The sequence below is a fragment of the Protopterus annectens genome, chromosome 5.part0, assembly GCF_019279795.1.
Source record: "Protopterus annectens isolate FY-2018-M chromosome 5.part0, PAN1.0, whole genome shotgun sequence".
Classification (NCBI taxonomy): Eukaryota; Metazoa; Chordata; order Ceratodontiformes; family Protopteridae; genus Protopterus; species Protopterus annectens.
Window position 1 is genome coordinate 2,592,948 of NC_056735.1, and position 18,556 is coordinate 2,611,503.

At 36.1% G+C, this 18,556-nt stretch overlaps 1 protein-coding gene across 1 annotated transcript in view; it reads right to left on the reverse strand.

The window, feature by feature from the left end:
• HERC2 (HECT and RLD domain containing E3 ubiquitin protein ligase 2) overlaps window positions 1-18,556 on the reverse strand; it is a gene marked incomplete in the record, with an annotated part of 3,551,743 nt that overhangs the window by 1,674,388 nt on the left and 1,858,799 nt on the right. Inside the window, 1 exon segment of the mRNA XM_044072055.1 lies at window positions 12,235-12,465. Within this exon segment, the coding sequence (XP_043927990.1) occupies window positions 12,235-12,465 (231 nt within the window).

The window sequence follows — 18,556 nt, forward strand, 5'->3', positions numbered from 1 at the left end:
CTCCTTTGGAAGTAAGGAAGAGAGGAAAGGGGCAACACCAGATCTGTAGAGGGCTGAAGCACCAAGGGGAAGTGACGGCTCCAGTAAAGTCAGTGCCATGACCTTCCCGCCCGGATCAGACACTGACAACTCAGATCCAACAACTGCTCTGATCTGATGAAACTGGAGAAGGGCTGGTCAGGGTAACAGTTGGAGTCGAGGGAGAGAGCTTCCTCGGATTTGACAGACTCCCTCAGGTATCTAGGATGCTATGGGTTCTGAACACGTTGATCAGATCAGCGAAGGAGAGTGAATAGAATGGGGAGGTACATTCATGGATTCAAGAGGGGACACAGTTGGCAAGACACCCATCTGGATCTGAGCACTGAGGAATCTCCGCATCATACTGTCCACATCTGCATCAAAGAAACTCCTAGAGGGCCTGAAAAAAGCTTCAGATGCAAGCCTGGAAAGTTTTTAGGCGTTTCAACAACTTAGAAGGTAGTGTTGGTGAAACTGGTCTCAAGGGGTATTCAAGTGTACAGCTTCTCGCTATCAAATCCAAAGTCTTGGGATCAGAGCCAGAGAGCCTACGAGAATAGGAAATGGTGGTCAGTCCAGTAGTATCTGAAGAACGCTTTGAATCGGAAGGAAGTAGAAGAGAATCTTGGATTCAACGTGGTCGGATCTGAAGTCTGTGTAACCTTAGATGGTAGCTCTGAAGACGCTCTTGAGGCCTTGTTAGGGTGCTTCTTACTGTCAGACAAGCCAGATAAGTGCTTGGAAGGGGTTTGAGCCCTTAGAGATGTAGATGAAGATGGAAGAAGTCCCTTTAAAATAAGCTTATGTTTTCGATCGGCTATAGGATTAAAAGATGAGCAAATATCACAGTCTGACTGCAAATGTCAGGTCCTAAATTAAAAATTCATTTGTTGTGGGCATCACATTGTGGAATCTTGTGCCCACAAGAACAATGTTTGAATATGAACAAAAAGAAAGAGATCCCAGCAACAAGCGAAAATCATACTCCGGCTTTATTTTTTACAGACAATATCAAACGACTAAGCGTTTTTGCCAATAGTTTGGCTTTTTCAGAGTCATTGGACAATGAAATCTGACCATTTAAATAGTAACATCAATTAATTTATAAACCAATCATAAACCTTGGATTTAAATGTTCACATACCTACGTATCTAAATGTTGCTTACTCAGTGCCTCCTAAAAACAATAAACTGTATGCACAACAAGTAACCCCTTGTTAAAAAGTATATATATAAATAAATAAATACATACAAACATTTCTATAAATTACAATTTTACAATATAATATTTACAAAATATTACAAAAATATCAAAAATATATTGGAAGCAAGAAGATCAAGATGACACAAGTCACTTATGCACAAATGTGGAATGTGTAAATATTGTCGCTACATTAATGACGGGCCCTATGTGGTTATTCAAGGACATGATTACACTCTTCCATGCCCAGGAAAATGTAGTTGTAGCACAACCATGCTGGCATATGTGGCAACATGTATCAGCTGCCAAGCGTTTTATGTGGGTAAAACCATTCGTAGACTTAAAGACAGAATAGGAGAACATCTGAGAGCTATAAAAACAGGAAACAAACACAATGCACTTTTTGGACATACTAAAGTTTGCCCTAATTTCATGAAATTTTTTTTGTAATAGAGTTTTAACTAGTGACAGGGGAGGTGATGATAAACTCCTGGTGGAAACTAAAGAGCTTACGTGGCAATTGAGGCTCAATGCCACACAACCACCAGGTTTAAACGAGGGAGTCTCGTTTACTTCAATACTGAAATATAGAGCAATGACAAGGGGACAATATTTCACTATCAGATAGTTCAAATAGTTTATTATAATACTTAATGTGAAATATATATGGCCACAACATCTCATGAGAGTAGATACAGCCTGTGTTTTTATACATATATACATATTACGAAACCTATTTCTTCAAGATTAATTGATGGTTAAAACAGAGACGATCAATATTAGGTTTGGATGAATTTTAGTAATGATTTTTAGAAATTTTACTACTTAAGATATTGTAATAATTTATAGAAACATATGTATGTATGTATGTATTTATTTATTTATACTCTGAAGAAGCCAAACTATTTGGCGAAAGTGCTTAGTCGTTGGATATTGTCTGTAAAAAATAAAGCTGGAGTGTGATTTTAGCTTGTTGCTGGGATCTCTTTCTTTTTGTTCAGAGTGATACCCTGGGTTGGGTTTCGTTTGTGTTTTGTAATGTTTGAATATGGAAGGTTAGTCAGACATCATTAACAGTACTACTCATAAAAAAATGTAAAAAAACACTTAACAGTACTCACACACCAGCAAGCAAGAAAACACTTCAATCACAATGTAGTGTAATACTAGAAGAAATCCTAAGAAAACTTCAAGAAAAACATTTCACTAAAATATATATACCACTATAACTATAACTGGAATACCTTCTATAAACGTCTAGTATCGTACACTGCACTATAACAAACTCAAAAGCATACACTATAAATCCTCCTTTGAAGTAAGTAGTGCCAAAGCACGAGAAAAAGGGGACGGGTAGTTCAGAGAAAAATAAAAGGCACCTAATTGTTTTTCTAAAACGATCAGGTAGAGGGAGGTAACAAAAATTTAGAAAAACAAATTCTAAGTATAAAAACACTTTGAAAACTAAAAGCGTTTAACAATAAACTTTTATGAGCCCAAGACCAAACTCTGCCATCTTTACATGAAGGCAGCAAACAAGGTCTGAGGAGTTAGGGACAGTACAGGGCATTATGAGTAGAAGGAGCATGAAAATAGGATCCAAGTCTGAAAGAATGCAGCCGAACCAGATCTGTCTGACGGTCGGACCCATAACCCATCAGTGAGGAAGAATGAAAAGGACAATCAGATTTTATGGTTATCCCCATACAAGAACAAATCTGAAGTATCTGATCCCTTGCTCTTGTTAGTAGATGTCTGGTCAGGGCAGCAATGAGCCAGTCATCTAAATATCAGCAAAGTAGTTTTGTAAACCAGTGTAATTAAAGCCATTGGTCATTACGTTTCTGTTTGATGAAACTGCAGAGATGAAATACTATGACTCAGCAGTCGTTCCACTGTACGAAAACTGCTTCCAGCAGACAATTCTTCATAGGTTGCTGTTTAAGATTATTTATTGATTTACTTTCTGCTTTGTGTCAGGTCAAAGATCAGGCTGGTTTGTCTTGTTCACAGAGTGCTTAGACAGTGCGAGCTATTTTTGCTGCTGGGTAAGTTTGAGCTATATTAAAAACATTCTTTTAAACAATTTTTGTTTTAAGTGGGAAAGGAGTAGATGAAGGGCTCACTATCGCCTTGACAATTGCAAACAGTAAGGAGAAAAAAATTAAGTAAAATCATTCTTGGGTGGCGAACGCCAGGGTACCTTTTTGGCTAGGCTTACATAGGTCCTAGGGCCAATAGTATCTACCTATAAACCTATATGGAAACACCTAGAATACCTGCAGTCTCAAGTGAGCTGCCACCACTGCTATACATTTGTTAAACACCCTAGGGGCTATGGTGTGGTCAAAGGGCAGTGCACTGAACTGATAGTGACTGGCGCCCAGTTTGAAGCAGAAATACCTTCTGGATTGTCATTTTTATATGACAGTATGCATGAAAAACACAAACACTGGAAAGCCAGCAGGGGCGGGCACCAAAACCTAAATAAAACACAGCACAAAACTAATCCAAGACAAGACAATGATTCGAGGAATCCACGGCAGTAAAATCCACAATTTTTAATGGCAAATAATTAAATACTTAAACGCTTTTATCCTTAAAATAAGGACTTCCTCGGAAGGATACTTTGTGAATTTTGCATACAGATGGGGGTGGGAGGGAAAAGGGAATTATACAGCCTCTAGAAATAATCCCCTGCACCCAAGTATCTCTAGTTATATATAACCAGACTCTCGGGTCTACATTATATGCTCAAAGTTTTAAAACTTCGACGCTCATATGATCGACATCATATGAGCAAAGTTTTAAAACATCGAACATATAACAAAAATAAACAAAAACAAAACAAACCTACCTGAACGCTCTGAGTAGGGGGGCAAGCCTCCCTGCACCCCCCACTACTTAAATATATCAACTCCGAGATGGCACTGCAGTGAAGTAAAGGGAAATATTTCCTACGGCAATCTCCGTTGAAACTTTTGAGCTTTCAAAAGTTCGCTCATATGGTGTAGACCATATGAGACTCGAACTTTTGAAAGTTCGAGCTTCTGATATACACCCAGGCTCTCTAGTGCAAGGATAATCAACCCCAGACTGCCTCCAGAGGGGGACAATCGGGCCTCCTTTCAAAAGCACTGATACAGTCCATCAGAGAAAGAATCTCCAGACCCTTGGTTTTGTGGGCTGTCTCTGCCAATGATGGTGGCGTCATTTATTAGGGTTCCCCCATTTGCCCCTAGGGGAACTTTGTCCACATGCATCTTGGAAAGGGCCTAGGATTTCATGAACCACATTTTCCGACCACCTTGTTGATACCTAGAAAAAGATCTTTGAGGAGTAGAAACATGTACGCCTACTGCAGACATAGTCTTTCCATCCTTCTCACACCTGGATAATGTGTCCTCCACTTTTGGGCCAAACAACAAGCTGCTGTCAAAGGTGCACTGACAAATGAGGACTTGAAAGCCTCCGCAAAATCACGTATGTGCATCCAGGCATGCCTCCTGATGGATATGCCTGAACCTGCTTTCTCTAAGGCACCTTCAGCTGCATGTGAAATAAACCTCATGGATGAATTCGACATTGACAGGAGGGTCGCCAAATGAGAGGCCACAGATGACTGAGCCTCAGCAGAAATGGTCCTTGGACGAGATTTTGAAAGCTCTTGATCAAATCCCTTTGTAACCCAGTAAAATCTGCCAAACAGTTCAGTTACCTAAGAGTAAAGGTCCCTGATGCATAGACAATCTTCCCAAACCTGCCCATCACCCCAGACTCCCTTGCTGGAGGGCTGAACAGAGGATCTTTATTCAGCAAGTTCCATTTTGGTGGCTGCTGCCATGAGCATGGCATCCACGGCACCCCCTTACTCCAAAATTCTTTCCCGACAGGAGGAGCCAGAATCCGATCTGGTCTCATAGGGATTAGATCAACTTTGTCAGGCTGCTTCCACACCCGTCAGGAGATCAAATCAATGATCAATGGGTGGAGTAAACCCAGGAGGTAGATGGGCCAGCTCCAAAGGCCTCCACAGAAATACTGATGCCTCTGGCAAAGGGTTGCTGGAGGTCTAACCACTGCTCAAGCTTTACGGTTTCAAGGATGTCTCCAAATGAGACGTTTTCCAAAAGTGATCACAGGGACCCCTTCTCCCTCACTGAAATCAGTATCCTCAGTGACTGGCTCTTATGTAGAGTCCAAGTGCCTCCTCTTACACTTTCTCTTCCTAGGGACTTCCTAGGTGGGGATGCTCCAGTGAAGTGTCGAAAGAGATTGTGAAACCCTTTCTGGGTAGTCTGGGGGAATCTTCAGCAGGCTGCTCCTGTGGTGTAGAATGATGTGGCTCCAAGTGGAGAGACAGCAGGGAACTACATTGAAGATCCAAGGGGTTTGGCGCCATCCATCCTGTCGAAGCAGAAAAAAACATTCCAGTACCTCAAATGCAGACCGCTCTGGAGAGAAGATCTTAGTTCCGAGAAGGCTGGCTTTTGAACCACTGTCTCCCTCTACCCAGAAAGCAATCTTCCTGGGGAAGAAGTCGGAGCTGAGCTGTCCAGGTTTGAAGCACCAAGGCACAGAGACATCTCCTAAACCCTTGGAGTCGACTCCAACCACTCGGATTCAACAAGGAAGTTTCAGCTTCGAGAGTAATCAGGATCAGAAGATGTCAGAGCCAGTGCACTCAGAGTTAGCTTCTGATCTGAAGATAAAGCTATCTTCTGATCCAAGCCAGATGGACGCAAAATGGTAAGATCCAGGGACTCTGAAGACACCAGAGGAAGTAGCAAGAAGTGGTGGTGTGGTAGATGGATGGGCCTCCTAACTTGAGGGAGTAGGAGCTGGTAAAACACCCATCTGAATCTGCCCAGAGAGAAACTTACTCATCATTTTGTCCACATCTTCCTCAGTCAAACTTCTGGACAAAAGAATCGAGGCAAGGAAAGGTGACTTGGATCGTTTGCTCTCCAAAAAAGGGGAGGGAACCCTGGAAGGCACTGGATCATATAAAGGGAAATACCTAGTCCTAGGAGACGTTATCGGATCTGCACTACTTGGATCCATGGGTTTTCTCTGTCGGATCCGAGGACTAGGCTCCACTAATTTTTTCTTCTTTGGATCTGAAGATGAGGGACTTTGAGAAGCTTTCAGATCTGACCTTGATCTCTTCCTTGACTGTTCTGAAGATGGAGTCAAAGAAGCAGAAGGCTTAGGAGATTTAGTTAACTCCTTTGCTTTAATTTTGGGGGATTTAGCCCACAGATAGCCTCACCAAAAGAATATGGCAATAAAGCTTTGAGAATGAGTTTGTTTTTTTTCTATCCACAAGAGCACCGGGATTGAAATTCTTACATATAGAACAATCCTCCTGTAGATGTTGAGGGCCCAAGCAGTAAATGCACAGAGTATGAGCATCTGAAAGAGGCAATTTGTGCCTTTCTCATACATAATCAACATCAAATTCCATATTATCAATATGCATATCTCTCACTCTTCTGTCAATCCACCGATATATCAATTCTCACCACAATTCTATTTACCCTTCTTTCTGTATCGACCTACGCTACAATAATCCCTAACTAAGCATGTACTAAATAAATACATAGGCCATGTACGGTTTAAACACTGCAAGTATTCAAGTATTGTAATTTATTGTATGTATTGATTTTGTGGGTTTTTTTTGTTTTTTTTTAACTATTCAACATTCGAAACCTCAGACTATTGTACATATTATATACCAAACAGGACAGCTTGCCGTAAAATCCCCACACACGTTAATTTCGTAAGCGCTTTTGTGCAAGTCCAATGCCTGGACTTCCTCAGACAAATTGCAATCCCAGAATCCAGTACTTATATAAAATTATAATTCAAATTACTTACTAAATTTATATCAATTATTTAAAGATACACATCATTATTTTATAATTATTTTACAATAAAATAGGAATATTAAACCTAGCAGTATTTATTGTGCTTCTGATACAGTTTCTTAGGTAAAGGTTTTTGAATGGTTTAATATTCCTATTTTATTATAAAATAATTATAAAATAGTGATGTGTATCTTTAAATAATTTATATCAATTTTGTAAGTAATTAATTTGAATTATAACTGTATATAAGTACTGGATTCGGGGATTGCAATTTGTCTGAAGAAGTGCAGGTATTGGACTTGCACGAAAGCACTTATGAAATAAACGTGTGTGGGGATTTACAGCAAGCTGTCCTGTTTGGTATTTAGTTTGTTGGTTTGGATTTGTTTTTATTGTACATATAATATTATGAATTTTTTTTATTTACAAAAATGCATTTTGCTGTACATATCTGAATGTTTTTCGTCTGTACATATCATTAATGCTATATACTTATTTACTGTCATTATATATATATATATATATATATATATATATATATATATATATATATATATATATATATATATGAACATGTGTTATTTGGAGCCTTTCTCCTCGGGCCTCTGCTGAAAAAGGGCTATCGAGCTCAGAAAGACAAACCTGGTCAACAAATGTAAAACAAATAATGGTGACTAAAAGGAAAAAACAGTAAAGAAGAAAAGTTTTGTTTTTCTTTAAGCTAAAGTAAAGAAGAAAACAACAATGGTAATAAGAGTTACACTAGCATTTAAGAAAGACAGTAAGAAATGGAAAACGGATCACCAAGGGCAAGCAAGAATTACAGCAATGTAAAAAGGGATATATATATGAAGAGATTTATGAGAAAAACTGCAGTTATCTTTAAATCTTTAGAGAAACTTGAGAGTTAAGGCTGACCATGTCTTTTCAGGAAAAGCGGCAAATGAGATCTGAGGTATGTTAGGGGTTGGTGCATTACAGTTAAGGAGAAGCTTGAGAGATTTTTGGTCATCATGAGCTTTAGTAATGGCCAAGTTGGATCCAAACCCAATAGTTGAAGATAGAATGAAAATCGACATCATCAGATCTTGAATTGGAACACAAGAGCATGGGAACAACACTAGGCAAACAATCACAAGGGCCATAAGATGCCTAGCTACATACACACATTGAAGTAGATACATTTCTTATCTCCCTTTTCAAGTACTTAACAGGGATTTATGCTTCGTTTTCTTTCACTACTGGATGTGGGGAATTTTATTTACAACATAAGGTAGGATTGTTGTTTGAACAGTGCATGCATTAGGAAATAACTTCGGAGCAAAAGGACAGGCATACCTTCTTTGTCTCAGTACACGCCGTCACAAAATGACAATGGGAAAAGCCCGTTAAAATGAAGCCTGAAAAAAATGTGCCAAGGAAAAGGTCCTTAAAGAATTCTCAGTCACTGCCAAGAGAGGACCCACAAAACAAAGTAAAAGTTAAAAAAAAAATGTATTACTACTTTCATTTCACTCTATAATCTTTTTCTGATGTCAAAAAAATGCAGCACGAAGACTCTAGATCCAAAGTTGACATCAAAACACTGTATACAGCTGTGGTACAGTTTTTATCACAGCATATTACTGTGAAGCAAACCGTATCAAACATGTATATCATACTGGAAGAGGCCAACAAGTGAACAGGCAGAAACAGCAAATAGCAGCACAGAAAATAGGCAACAGGGGATGGATTTTACTGGAAAAATTAGCAAAGAAACCATGCTATTAGAAGCAAATAACTAGGAGGGTGGCTTAATGGCTAAGGTGTTTGCCTTACAAACACAAGGTGAAGGGTTTGAGTCTCACAAGAGATAATTGGCTAGGCTTAAAATGGCTCGCAAGGGCAGTTAGCTTAGTACTAAATTATGAACTATGAAGAAATGGAAATATAATGCAAAGGAACCATAGTATTAGAAACAAATAACTAGAGAGAAATGAACTAGAGTGGGATATGGCCAAGCAGAAGTTGAGAGACTGCCTTCTCAACTAGGGAATGACAACAGAATATTAGCAAAGAAAAGGGTATAGGGAAGTGAAAGCTCAGCTCTGATGGAGTTTTTACTTGAGTCTACAACAGAGGCTGCTGTTAAAAAGAGATAATTCATAGGGCATACAAAATACTGCAAAATAACTAAGAATCAATCAGAGGAAGTCAGAAAAGACTGAAAAAGCAATTTACAAGACGGCAATGGGAGAACAAATGTATGGCTTCCAAGTATGCAACAAAATACAGAAGGTTCAGGATTTTTGTGCTTGGAATTGTTTGCAAAGGTATTTTATACCCCAGTCAGACTTCAGAGAATTTTTCCTCAGATAGGCAGCAATTGCTGGAAGTGCCATGTGAAAGAGATGCAACTGGGAACATGATTTTCCGGAAAACTAATATGACTGCATATTTGAAAAATTCTCTGCAGAGTACTTTGTCAGAAATATTGGGCAACAGAATTTTAATTATTTATTCTTTGTTGACCAGTGTAGTCGCACAAGTCTAGTGGCCTCTTTTCAGAGGAGACTCAGTGGTATTTCTACTACCAGGTGGCATTTAGCCAGGGCACTGGGGAACTTCTTATACTCTTGTTTTGATAGATACCACCAACTCAAGCAGATAGGACCTCAGTTTAACGTCTTACCTGAAGGATGAATGACTGCAACTAAGGAAATGATTCTTTTGAGCTGGGATATAAACTCTGAATTATCTAGACATAGTAGGGGCTTACTAAGCGTAATCCTACTGGCTGTCAAAAAAGAAACTACTAGAAAATGGAAATAAAAATCTAAACCCACTGTAACTGATGTAACTGAATTATTTTTGTTGTTGTGTCTTTCGGCTTTTCCCGGTTAGGGGTCGCCACAGCGGAACTCCGGTCCGCTAATGATTGGCAGTTGATTTTTACGTGTTGAGTTGCCAGCCCTAACGCACAACCTTCAACGAAGGTACACCCATTCACGTATGTCTCCATGAAGAAGACGCGCTAGCTGAGTCGAACCGATCAGCATCTTACTGTGAGGCGACAACGCTACCGCAGCACCACCACCGCAGATATGTAACTGAATTATTGAATACTGGTAATGGAGACAAAAGAACTGCAGGTAGGATCAAAAGCAAAAAGAAAAACAAACCACAGAACAAAATGTACTGGAAGAGTGCAAACCAATGCCCACAAAATGTTTTTATTAAATGCTTTCATCCACAATATAAAGGACTTCTTCAAAACAAACCCAAAGTCAGCAATAAAACTAACATCACCATAGAAACCAACAAGCTCAAACTCTGTGTTAGAACATAAAACCCATATAATTTAAATACTGAAAAATACGACCTTGCACATATAAATATACACATTTCTTTGTGAATATCTAATAAACACATTTGAAACCAATCAGATGAAAAGTTTAATAAAATAAAAATATAAAATAAAAAATATATTATGTGTGAGCGTGTGTGTGTATGTGTATATATATATATATATATATATATATATATATATATATATATATATATATATGGATTTACTTTATATCCTCAAAATACAGAAATATCGAAATTCAGTATTTCAAAGCTATAAAGTAAAATTTTTTAAACCACGAAAACACAGAACCGCAAAATTAAAAATCTCGCATACCGGAGATTTTGAATTTCATGCTTCTAGTGCACACACACACACACACACACACACAAGCTCTCTACTACTTAAAAGCAGGGGGGCAAGCCCCCCTGCACCGCCCCCATGTGGGGGGGGGCTGCGCCTCCCACACCCCCCCTATTTATATATTCTAACTCCGAGGTCGCACTACACACAAACTACATTCTGCTCGCACAGACACACATCACAGCAACAAAACATACTAACACACACCACAGCCCCTACACAAAACCCTTAAAATACACACACTTACCTGAATCCGTAACCACAGCGGAACCTCAGAAGCACGAAAGGGCTCGAAATACTGACTTTCGACATTTCAGTATTTTGAGCTTCTAAAGTGAATCCATATATATATATATATATATATATATATATATATACACATACATACATACGCACACAAATGTGTATATATATATATATATATATATATATATACACATATATATATAAATATAAATATAAATTCCTACTGTAAGACACAAACAGAACCTCACAACATATAATATGCAGCCCTCAATCTTAAAATGCTACTTAGAGACACAGCTTCTGCAGGTAGGATCTTTAGAAAAGTAAAGAAGCACATTATTTAGAAATACACGCAATCTGTGAGAATAATACACAAAGAATCATGTTCAGGAGGAAGAGTGAGGTTTCAGGGAAGCAGGAAATAAGCAATTTGTGTAATGCTGGAGTGAATGACAATTGTTAAAAACATATATGTATAATGCATGATAATGAAAAATGTTATTAATGTGTCTATAATACTGTTTAGAATGTAAGAATTTAATAAAGATTTTTTAAGTGAACTTGCAGTAATTACATACACTGCATTAAAATCCAGAATTATTTTCACACAAGTCAGAAACACTTCCTTGCACACATCTAGACCCTAAAATGAAACTCTCCTTCTCACAAAGTCAGTATTTAAACAATGGAGAAAATATTTTTTTGCAAGAAGAGCCCCCCCCCCAACATGCACTCCAACATGTTGGTGTCATGTTCTTACAACTCCCTACTATTACACTGCAACTCCAAGGACACCAACACCTGTAGTAAAAAAGCACATCAAATCTATAAAGTCATCCTCAATGTGTATGGAATGAAAAATGAGGACTTGAAGTTAAGTCTAAAGAATCTATCATTACATGCATCAGGGTCAACACAGCAAGCTCAGATGGATCACATGACTAGCACTAACTGTAAAGTACCACATAAGCATACAGCAGATATGATCGCTGAAAACAATTTTTGCTAGGAATGATTCAATTACAAGTTTGAGAAAACAGTCTATACTACCTACAAAGCAACTTAACATTTCCCTCTCAAAACATTAACTGGCAGTCTTAAGAATTCCTCTTGAATTGAAGACTACGTACCCAGTATTACTTCTGGTTAAAAATCATAACAGTGACACAGAAATGAAGACATAAAAACAATCAAACTCCTCTTACTGGTTTTAACTGATTCAGAGGACAAACTCTGCTTGTTCTCATGTCATGAAACTGTACAGTGATCTTCCCCTTTGGAGTGATGCGTGTAACTGTGCCCTCTCCGAACTCTTCATGCGTCACCTGACCACCCAAACGTAGTCGGCTGTCTATTCCTCCAATAACAGCCAACACAGCCATCAGGCTGCCGACCTCAGGATTCTCTGAATCAGGAAGATAGTCTTCCAATGCAGCCTGAAAGAGGTGGAAAAAAAAGTAAAACATAAAAAGATTTACATAAACAAGAGCAAACTGCTAAGAAAACAAATGTATAGACAGTCTTCAAAGCTCAGAAACTGCAATTGCAAACAAGCTAGTAAATAAAAATATATATAAAACAGCAACTTTCATTAAAAAAGCAAGAAACAAATATTCAAATAATGGCATTAAAAAGTGGACACTCTACCTTTGTGGTTAGGCTTAAGACAACTGCCATCTTGCCTACAAGAATTCAGTTATTGTAGTGCTACTAAAAATTCATAATGATGTCTTACTGCACTATAAAAATGGAAATTATGTTTTGATTAAACCCAGTCAGACCAACCCGGTAAACAAAAGAACTGTAAAATAAAATAAAAAATAAGTAAAAAGTATGCAGAAAGAATAGGGGACTGTTTAAGGAGATATCTGGAACACCATGGCAAATGCATCTGCATGATTCCACGGAAGGACGTAAAGTAAAGAACAACAACAAATACTTCTACAAACCAGTGAAGTTGAAGAGAATATAACTGCTGCAGTGAAACATTGCTGGACATGTAATGGAAGGCAAAAGGGTGACTGACAGCATATATTCTGGGGATGCAAAGTTTTATAATAGTACAAGCAAAAGTTGCAAGACATTATCAATGAAACGGGGACAAAACTTGCTTCTGACTAAAGAAAGTAAGTTTCTGGGAGTAGTTACAGGAGAAGAAAATGCAGGGAAATATTCAAGAAGTATTACGATAAGTTTCCTATATACATTTATACATCTAATGATTTTGTCCCATGTGGATGTTTAGTGAAAATCCTGCAGACGTATTAACCCAACATTTATCCCTTTGCATCCTACAGTTCTTCTATCCCTACTGTGTACTGTAACAGATATGTCGTAATATCCTCTTGATTGCTTATTATATCAAGTTCTGTTATAGAAGTTGACAGATAAGTTTAAACAGAGAAAAGGAAGTTATAAACTTACATATACTATATATGTTTGATTGAATTTCAATTTTGCAATATATATTCAAGTACAAATTTACTCTAGTTGACTTGCAATTTAACAACTATAGTTAGTAAACAGACTGTCTTGCTTTTGAAGAGTCATAATACTTGTTCATATTATATGGGAATATTATGATGCATGGGACTCATTTATTTTCTTGTCTTGTTATAAGGGGGACAATTCTTTCTTTTTGGGTTTGTGGTAGGGCAGTAGATCGCTATTGTTTGTAGTAGGGTGGTTAACTTAACTTAAACAGGATTACTGTTTAAGTTGGGAGTTTCTTTGAACTCCATGAATGGGTTAATGGTTTATAGAATACTAGTTTTACTGTACATAGTTGTTACATGTTTTCAGTTGCTGTATATTTCATACAAATTTGGTTTACACTGCTGTTTTATATTGTTTGTACTATAGATTTAACAAAATAAATACTACAAATCCTGTACTTATATAACAAGCTACTGGTCATCACTCAAGTAAGCTTAAACATTACTTCTATGTCCTTTTTAAAATGTATTTCTATTAATATCAATGGATTAGACAACAGGTGCAGAATGGTAAGTTTATATAAATATCTGAAACTTTTCAAATTTAATGTTGTATTTTTACAAGAAACATCTTCTAAAAGACGACAAATAAATTTCATAATAAAAATTATTCAGTGTTATCCAGTTCTCATCATCATCAGAAGAAAAGGGGTGTAGCAATACTATGGAATAAAACTCTTCCTTTTACTAAAATATTACATGCATATAATGATGATAAAGGTATATTTTGCAGTTACAGGCTGCGGTGGTGCAGCAGTTAACACTGCCGCCTCACAGCAAGGGGTTCTCCTGTTCGATCCTTGGATGGAGTGCCTTCTGTGTGAAGTCTGCATGTCCTCCCTGTGGTTGCGTGGGTTTCCTCCAGGTGCACTTGTTTCCTCCCACATCCCAAAGACATGCTGTAGGTGGATTGGGCACTCTAAATTGGCCCTAGATGTGTGTGTGCCTTCTGCAGAAGGTTGGGTGCCAAACTGTTAACACAACACCGTAAAAACTCCACTGCCAATCATGAGTGGGCAGGTGATCCGCTGTGGTGACCCCTATCCAGGAAAAAGACGAAAGAAGATGATGATTAGAACTTAATAGGAAAATATATACTTTATTATCTACTGGATTCCTGGGATTGGAATTCATACAGTTATAACACTTAAATAGTAGAATTATCTGAAGGACATTATTTTGACAGGAGATTTTAATTGTATATCAAATGATAAACATGCTACTGCCCTCTAATAAAAGGAGAATATCACTCTCAGCCAGGAACTTGAGTGAATTTGCAGATACATACCACACCAAAGACATTTATGATTTTTCTGAACCGGATTCTATTTTTACACACACTTCTCACAAAGGCATGGTACATATCCTAGAATTGATGAGGTTTATGTTTCTAATCAGTTAATAAACAATCTTAGTAAAGTTAAGGTACTTTCTTGTCCATTATCGCATCATAATTCTATATCCTTTGAGATATTAATTAATCCAAACTATTGTATTCAAATTAAAATAATCCCAGCCTAATTAACTACCTTATGAGACTTTAAAGACCACTACTTCTGAAGCACAAAATTTTATTAAGCTTAATATTACTGATATTAATATTACTATCTGATGAAGTCCTGCAGTAAGGGACGAAAACGCATGTGGATTTTGTTTAATAAAAGCGTTAATGAACGTTGACGGCGTCACTTTCGTTTTTGAGTTGGAAGAATTTCAGTAACTGCATTCTACTCAGCGGCTCTCCTGGTTTTGTATTCTTGGTATATATTTTGGACAGCCACACAATTTTGTTTGTTTAACATTACTGATGATACCTCAGATATTTATGTTTGGGATGCCTTAAAAGCTTACCTTTATGGGAAAATTATATCTTGGTATAGAAATAAAAAAATGGGACAAGGAATTAAATGATCTCTACAAGACAAGTTAAAATTATACAATCAAAAAAATAAAATCTATAAGATTGAAGAAGTCAATACTTTGAATAGCAAATATTTAGAAATTTTGAAACACAAGACCATGATTAACCTAGAAAGATTTACATTTATGAAGTTCTCAACCAATCTTAAGTCATTAAATAATTTGCCAATCAAGACTAAGAGACTTCGTAAACAATCACAGTAAAGAGATGTATTCGGCTAAAAAAAGAAAAATGTAACTTAAATAGGTGATATCTTAATGGAATTCAGAGATTACTTTAATAAAATTAATCAAAATGTAATTATGTTAGACTCTAAAAAAACATGTAAGATCTTTCATTAAAAAATAAACCAAAAAAAAAACTAACAGAAATGCAGATTTAGACTTTAGATATACTGATCTCAATGCTGGAAATCAAACATCAAATTAATACCTTAAAACAAAATAAGGCCCCAGGTAATGATGGAATTAGTCTTAAAATCTATAAAATACTACCTAAAGAAGCTCTGATTTTACTGCACCAAGTCTTTACCCATTGTCAAGATCTAATTAATGTCTTGGAAATACACTTATCACACCTATACTGAGGACAGATAAAGATCCTAATCCTACTAGGTGTTCCTCACGTAGGCCAATCTCTCTATTAAACATAGATTACAAAATATTTAAACTATTTATGCTAACAGATTGAAGAAATGTCTTCCATTCTTAATTGAAGATCAAACAGGTTTTATTCTAAATAGAAACACATACAATAGTATTAAGAGAGTATTAACTGTAATAGATTTTGCCTTTAACTCAAGTAAAATTTAACACTGCTCAGTTTGGATATAAATTGTGCATTTGACTCTGTACACTAGGAGTATCTTTTCTATACTTTAGAAACATTACATTTCTCTAATAACTTTACACAACTCATTACTCACCTTTACAGTGGATGTCAAACATACATAAAAATTGGCTATTATATCTCTCAAAATATCCAAATACTTAAAGGGACTAAGCAAGGCTGTCCTCTTTCTCCTCTACTTTTCACACTCATTATGGAACCCCTAGCAAATCATATAAGGATGAATCCAGATATTGAAGGTTTTAAACTCTGACGTGACTTCCAAACTACAATTGTTTGCTGATTACATTCTTCTTACTGTTAAAAGGAACTAATGAAACAGTTCATGCTATTTTTGACATCATGGAAAATTTACAAAAGAAATCTGGTTTAATTTTTAATGATAATAAAACAAGAATACTCTCCATTAATTCAAATACTAGCTATTGGGACAGAAAATGTATTAACTATTTGGTTAAAAAAGACAGTTTAACCTATATAGGAATACTATTAGCCAACAATATAAATGATATAATAAATTTAAATTATAAAATTTGCTTATCTTCTATTAGATATCTCACAGATGGAAAAACCTATGTTTATAATGGAAGAGAGACGCACGATTATTAAAATGATCATTTTACCTAAAATATTTTATATTATACAATCCACATCATTAACACCTCCCAAAGCATTAATAAAATAACTCAACTCAATGTTTCAGAAATTCTTATGGTTTCCAAACAAACCAAGAGTAGCTCTTATGCATCATATGAGGGACTGGTCCTCAGGACTAATAGGTTTCCCTAATATAGAAATATATTCTATTTCTTCTGTGATCAAAAGCTTCTCTCTCTGTTAATCAATGAACAATTTTCATCCAAATGGAAAAGCTTTCAAGAAGTTCTTTGCTTTAACATTGAAGAATTATCTAATTTTGATAAACTATTAGTTTTAAACAATCCATCTGGGTTTTAAAAATTATTTTATAATGAATAAGCGTCCAAAAAAACTTTCCTTATTATAGGTCACTCCTACTGAAGGAATTTCAAAACTTTATCTATAGAAATATAAATTATAAAAACTGGATATTTATCTCATTTCCTATTGCTTACACAAAACATATTACCACTTCAAACCCTGCTAATATGATTCTGCTTAAGGATACAAATCTTATATACTGGTCTCAGTTCTTAGCTGGGGTTGAACTAACTTATTTAGGATATCTAACAATTAGATATGATTTCAATAAAGATTCACGGTTACAGCTACAATCATACAGACAATTTATGACTGATAAAATTAATTCATTTCCATTAAGCACAAGACCATCTGTTCTCAAATTAATACATTTGTTGGTCATGCTTACTCAACAGAGCTCATTTAATGAATGTAAGCTTTCAAAAATATATAAAATAATCAGAGGTGAAACTAAATGCAACTTAGGCAACTACTGAAATTATTTCCCCTAATAAATAATGATCCTCCTTCTGATGATAAAATAATTTTGGAATCATCTCAGTTGACTACCTCTTCGCTCAGATGGAGACTATTTTCTTGGAAATTTATGTATAGGATTTTCTATACACCTCATAAACTAGAACTGATCGGTAAGAAAAGGGTATTATGTTGGAGATGTAAAATGGATACCAAAGCAGACTTGGTCCCATACGTTTTATGACCATGTAGCTCTGAAACAATACTGGGAAAATATTAATAGTTTTCTTCAAGCCCTTTTTTCTGATAAGTTTGTCTTATCTAAATCTTTGATTTCAACACATCAATTCCTAAGTGTACTAAAAAAGTTAAATATCCATTATTAAGGTCAATATTAGTAGTTGCTAGAAAAATAACCATAAACTGGAAAGCTGAAACTCCCCCCTTTGATCTTAGGATTTAAAAATGTTCTTACTGAGTTATGTCAATTGGAATTGATGACTATTAAATCAAGAACAATCTGAACTTTGTTTCATACAATCTGTGGTCCAAATTAAAAAGCTTATTAGACATGAATTTACATACTAATTAGAGACAATATTAACTGTTTTATAGTGGTATGGTAAACTGTTTTTAATAGACACGATGTAAATACTTTAGTTGTACATTTTTCTGTTTGGTTATTTTCTTGTATTAATACACAGCTTTTCTATTGTACCTTTGTGAATGATTATTTTACTGTTAAAATTGAATAAAAATTGTTTAAAAAAAAGAAGTATTATGATAAGTAATGTCGCTGTCAAATAACAATTACAAGGAAATAGAAAATTAAAGAAAACCCCACCT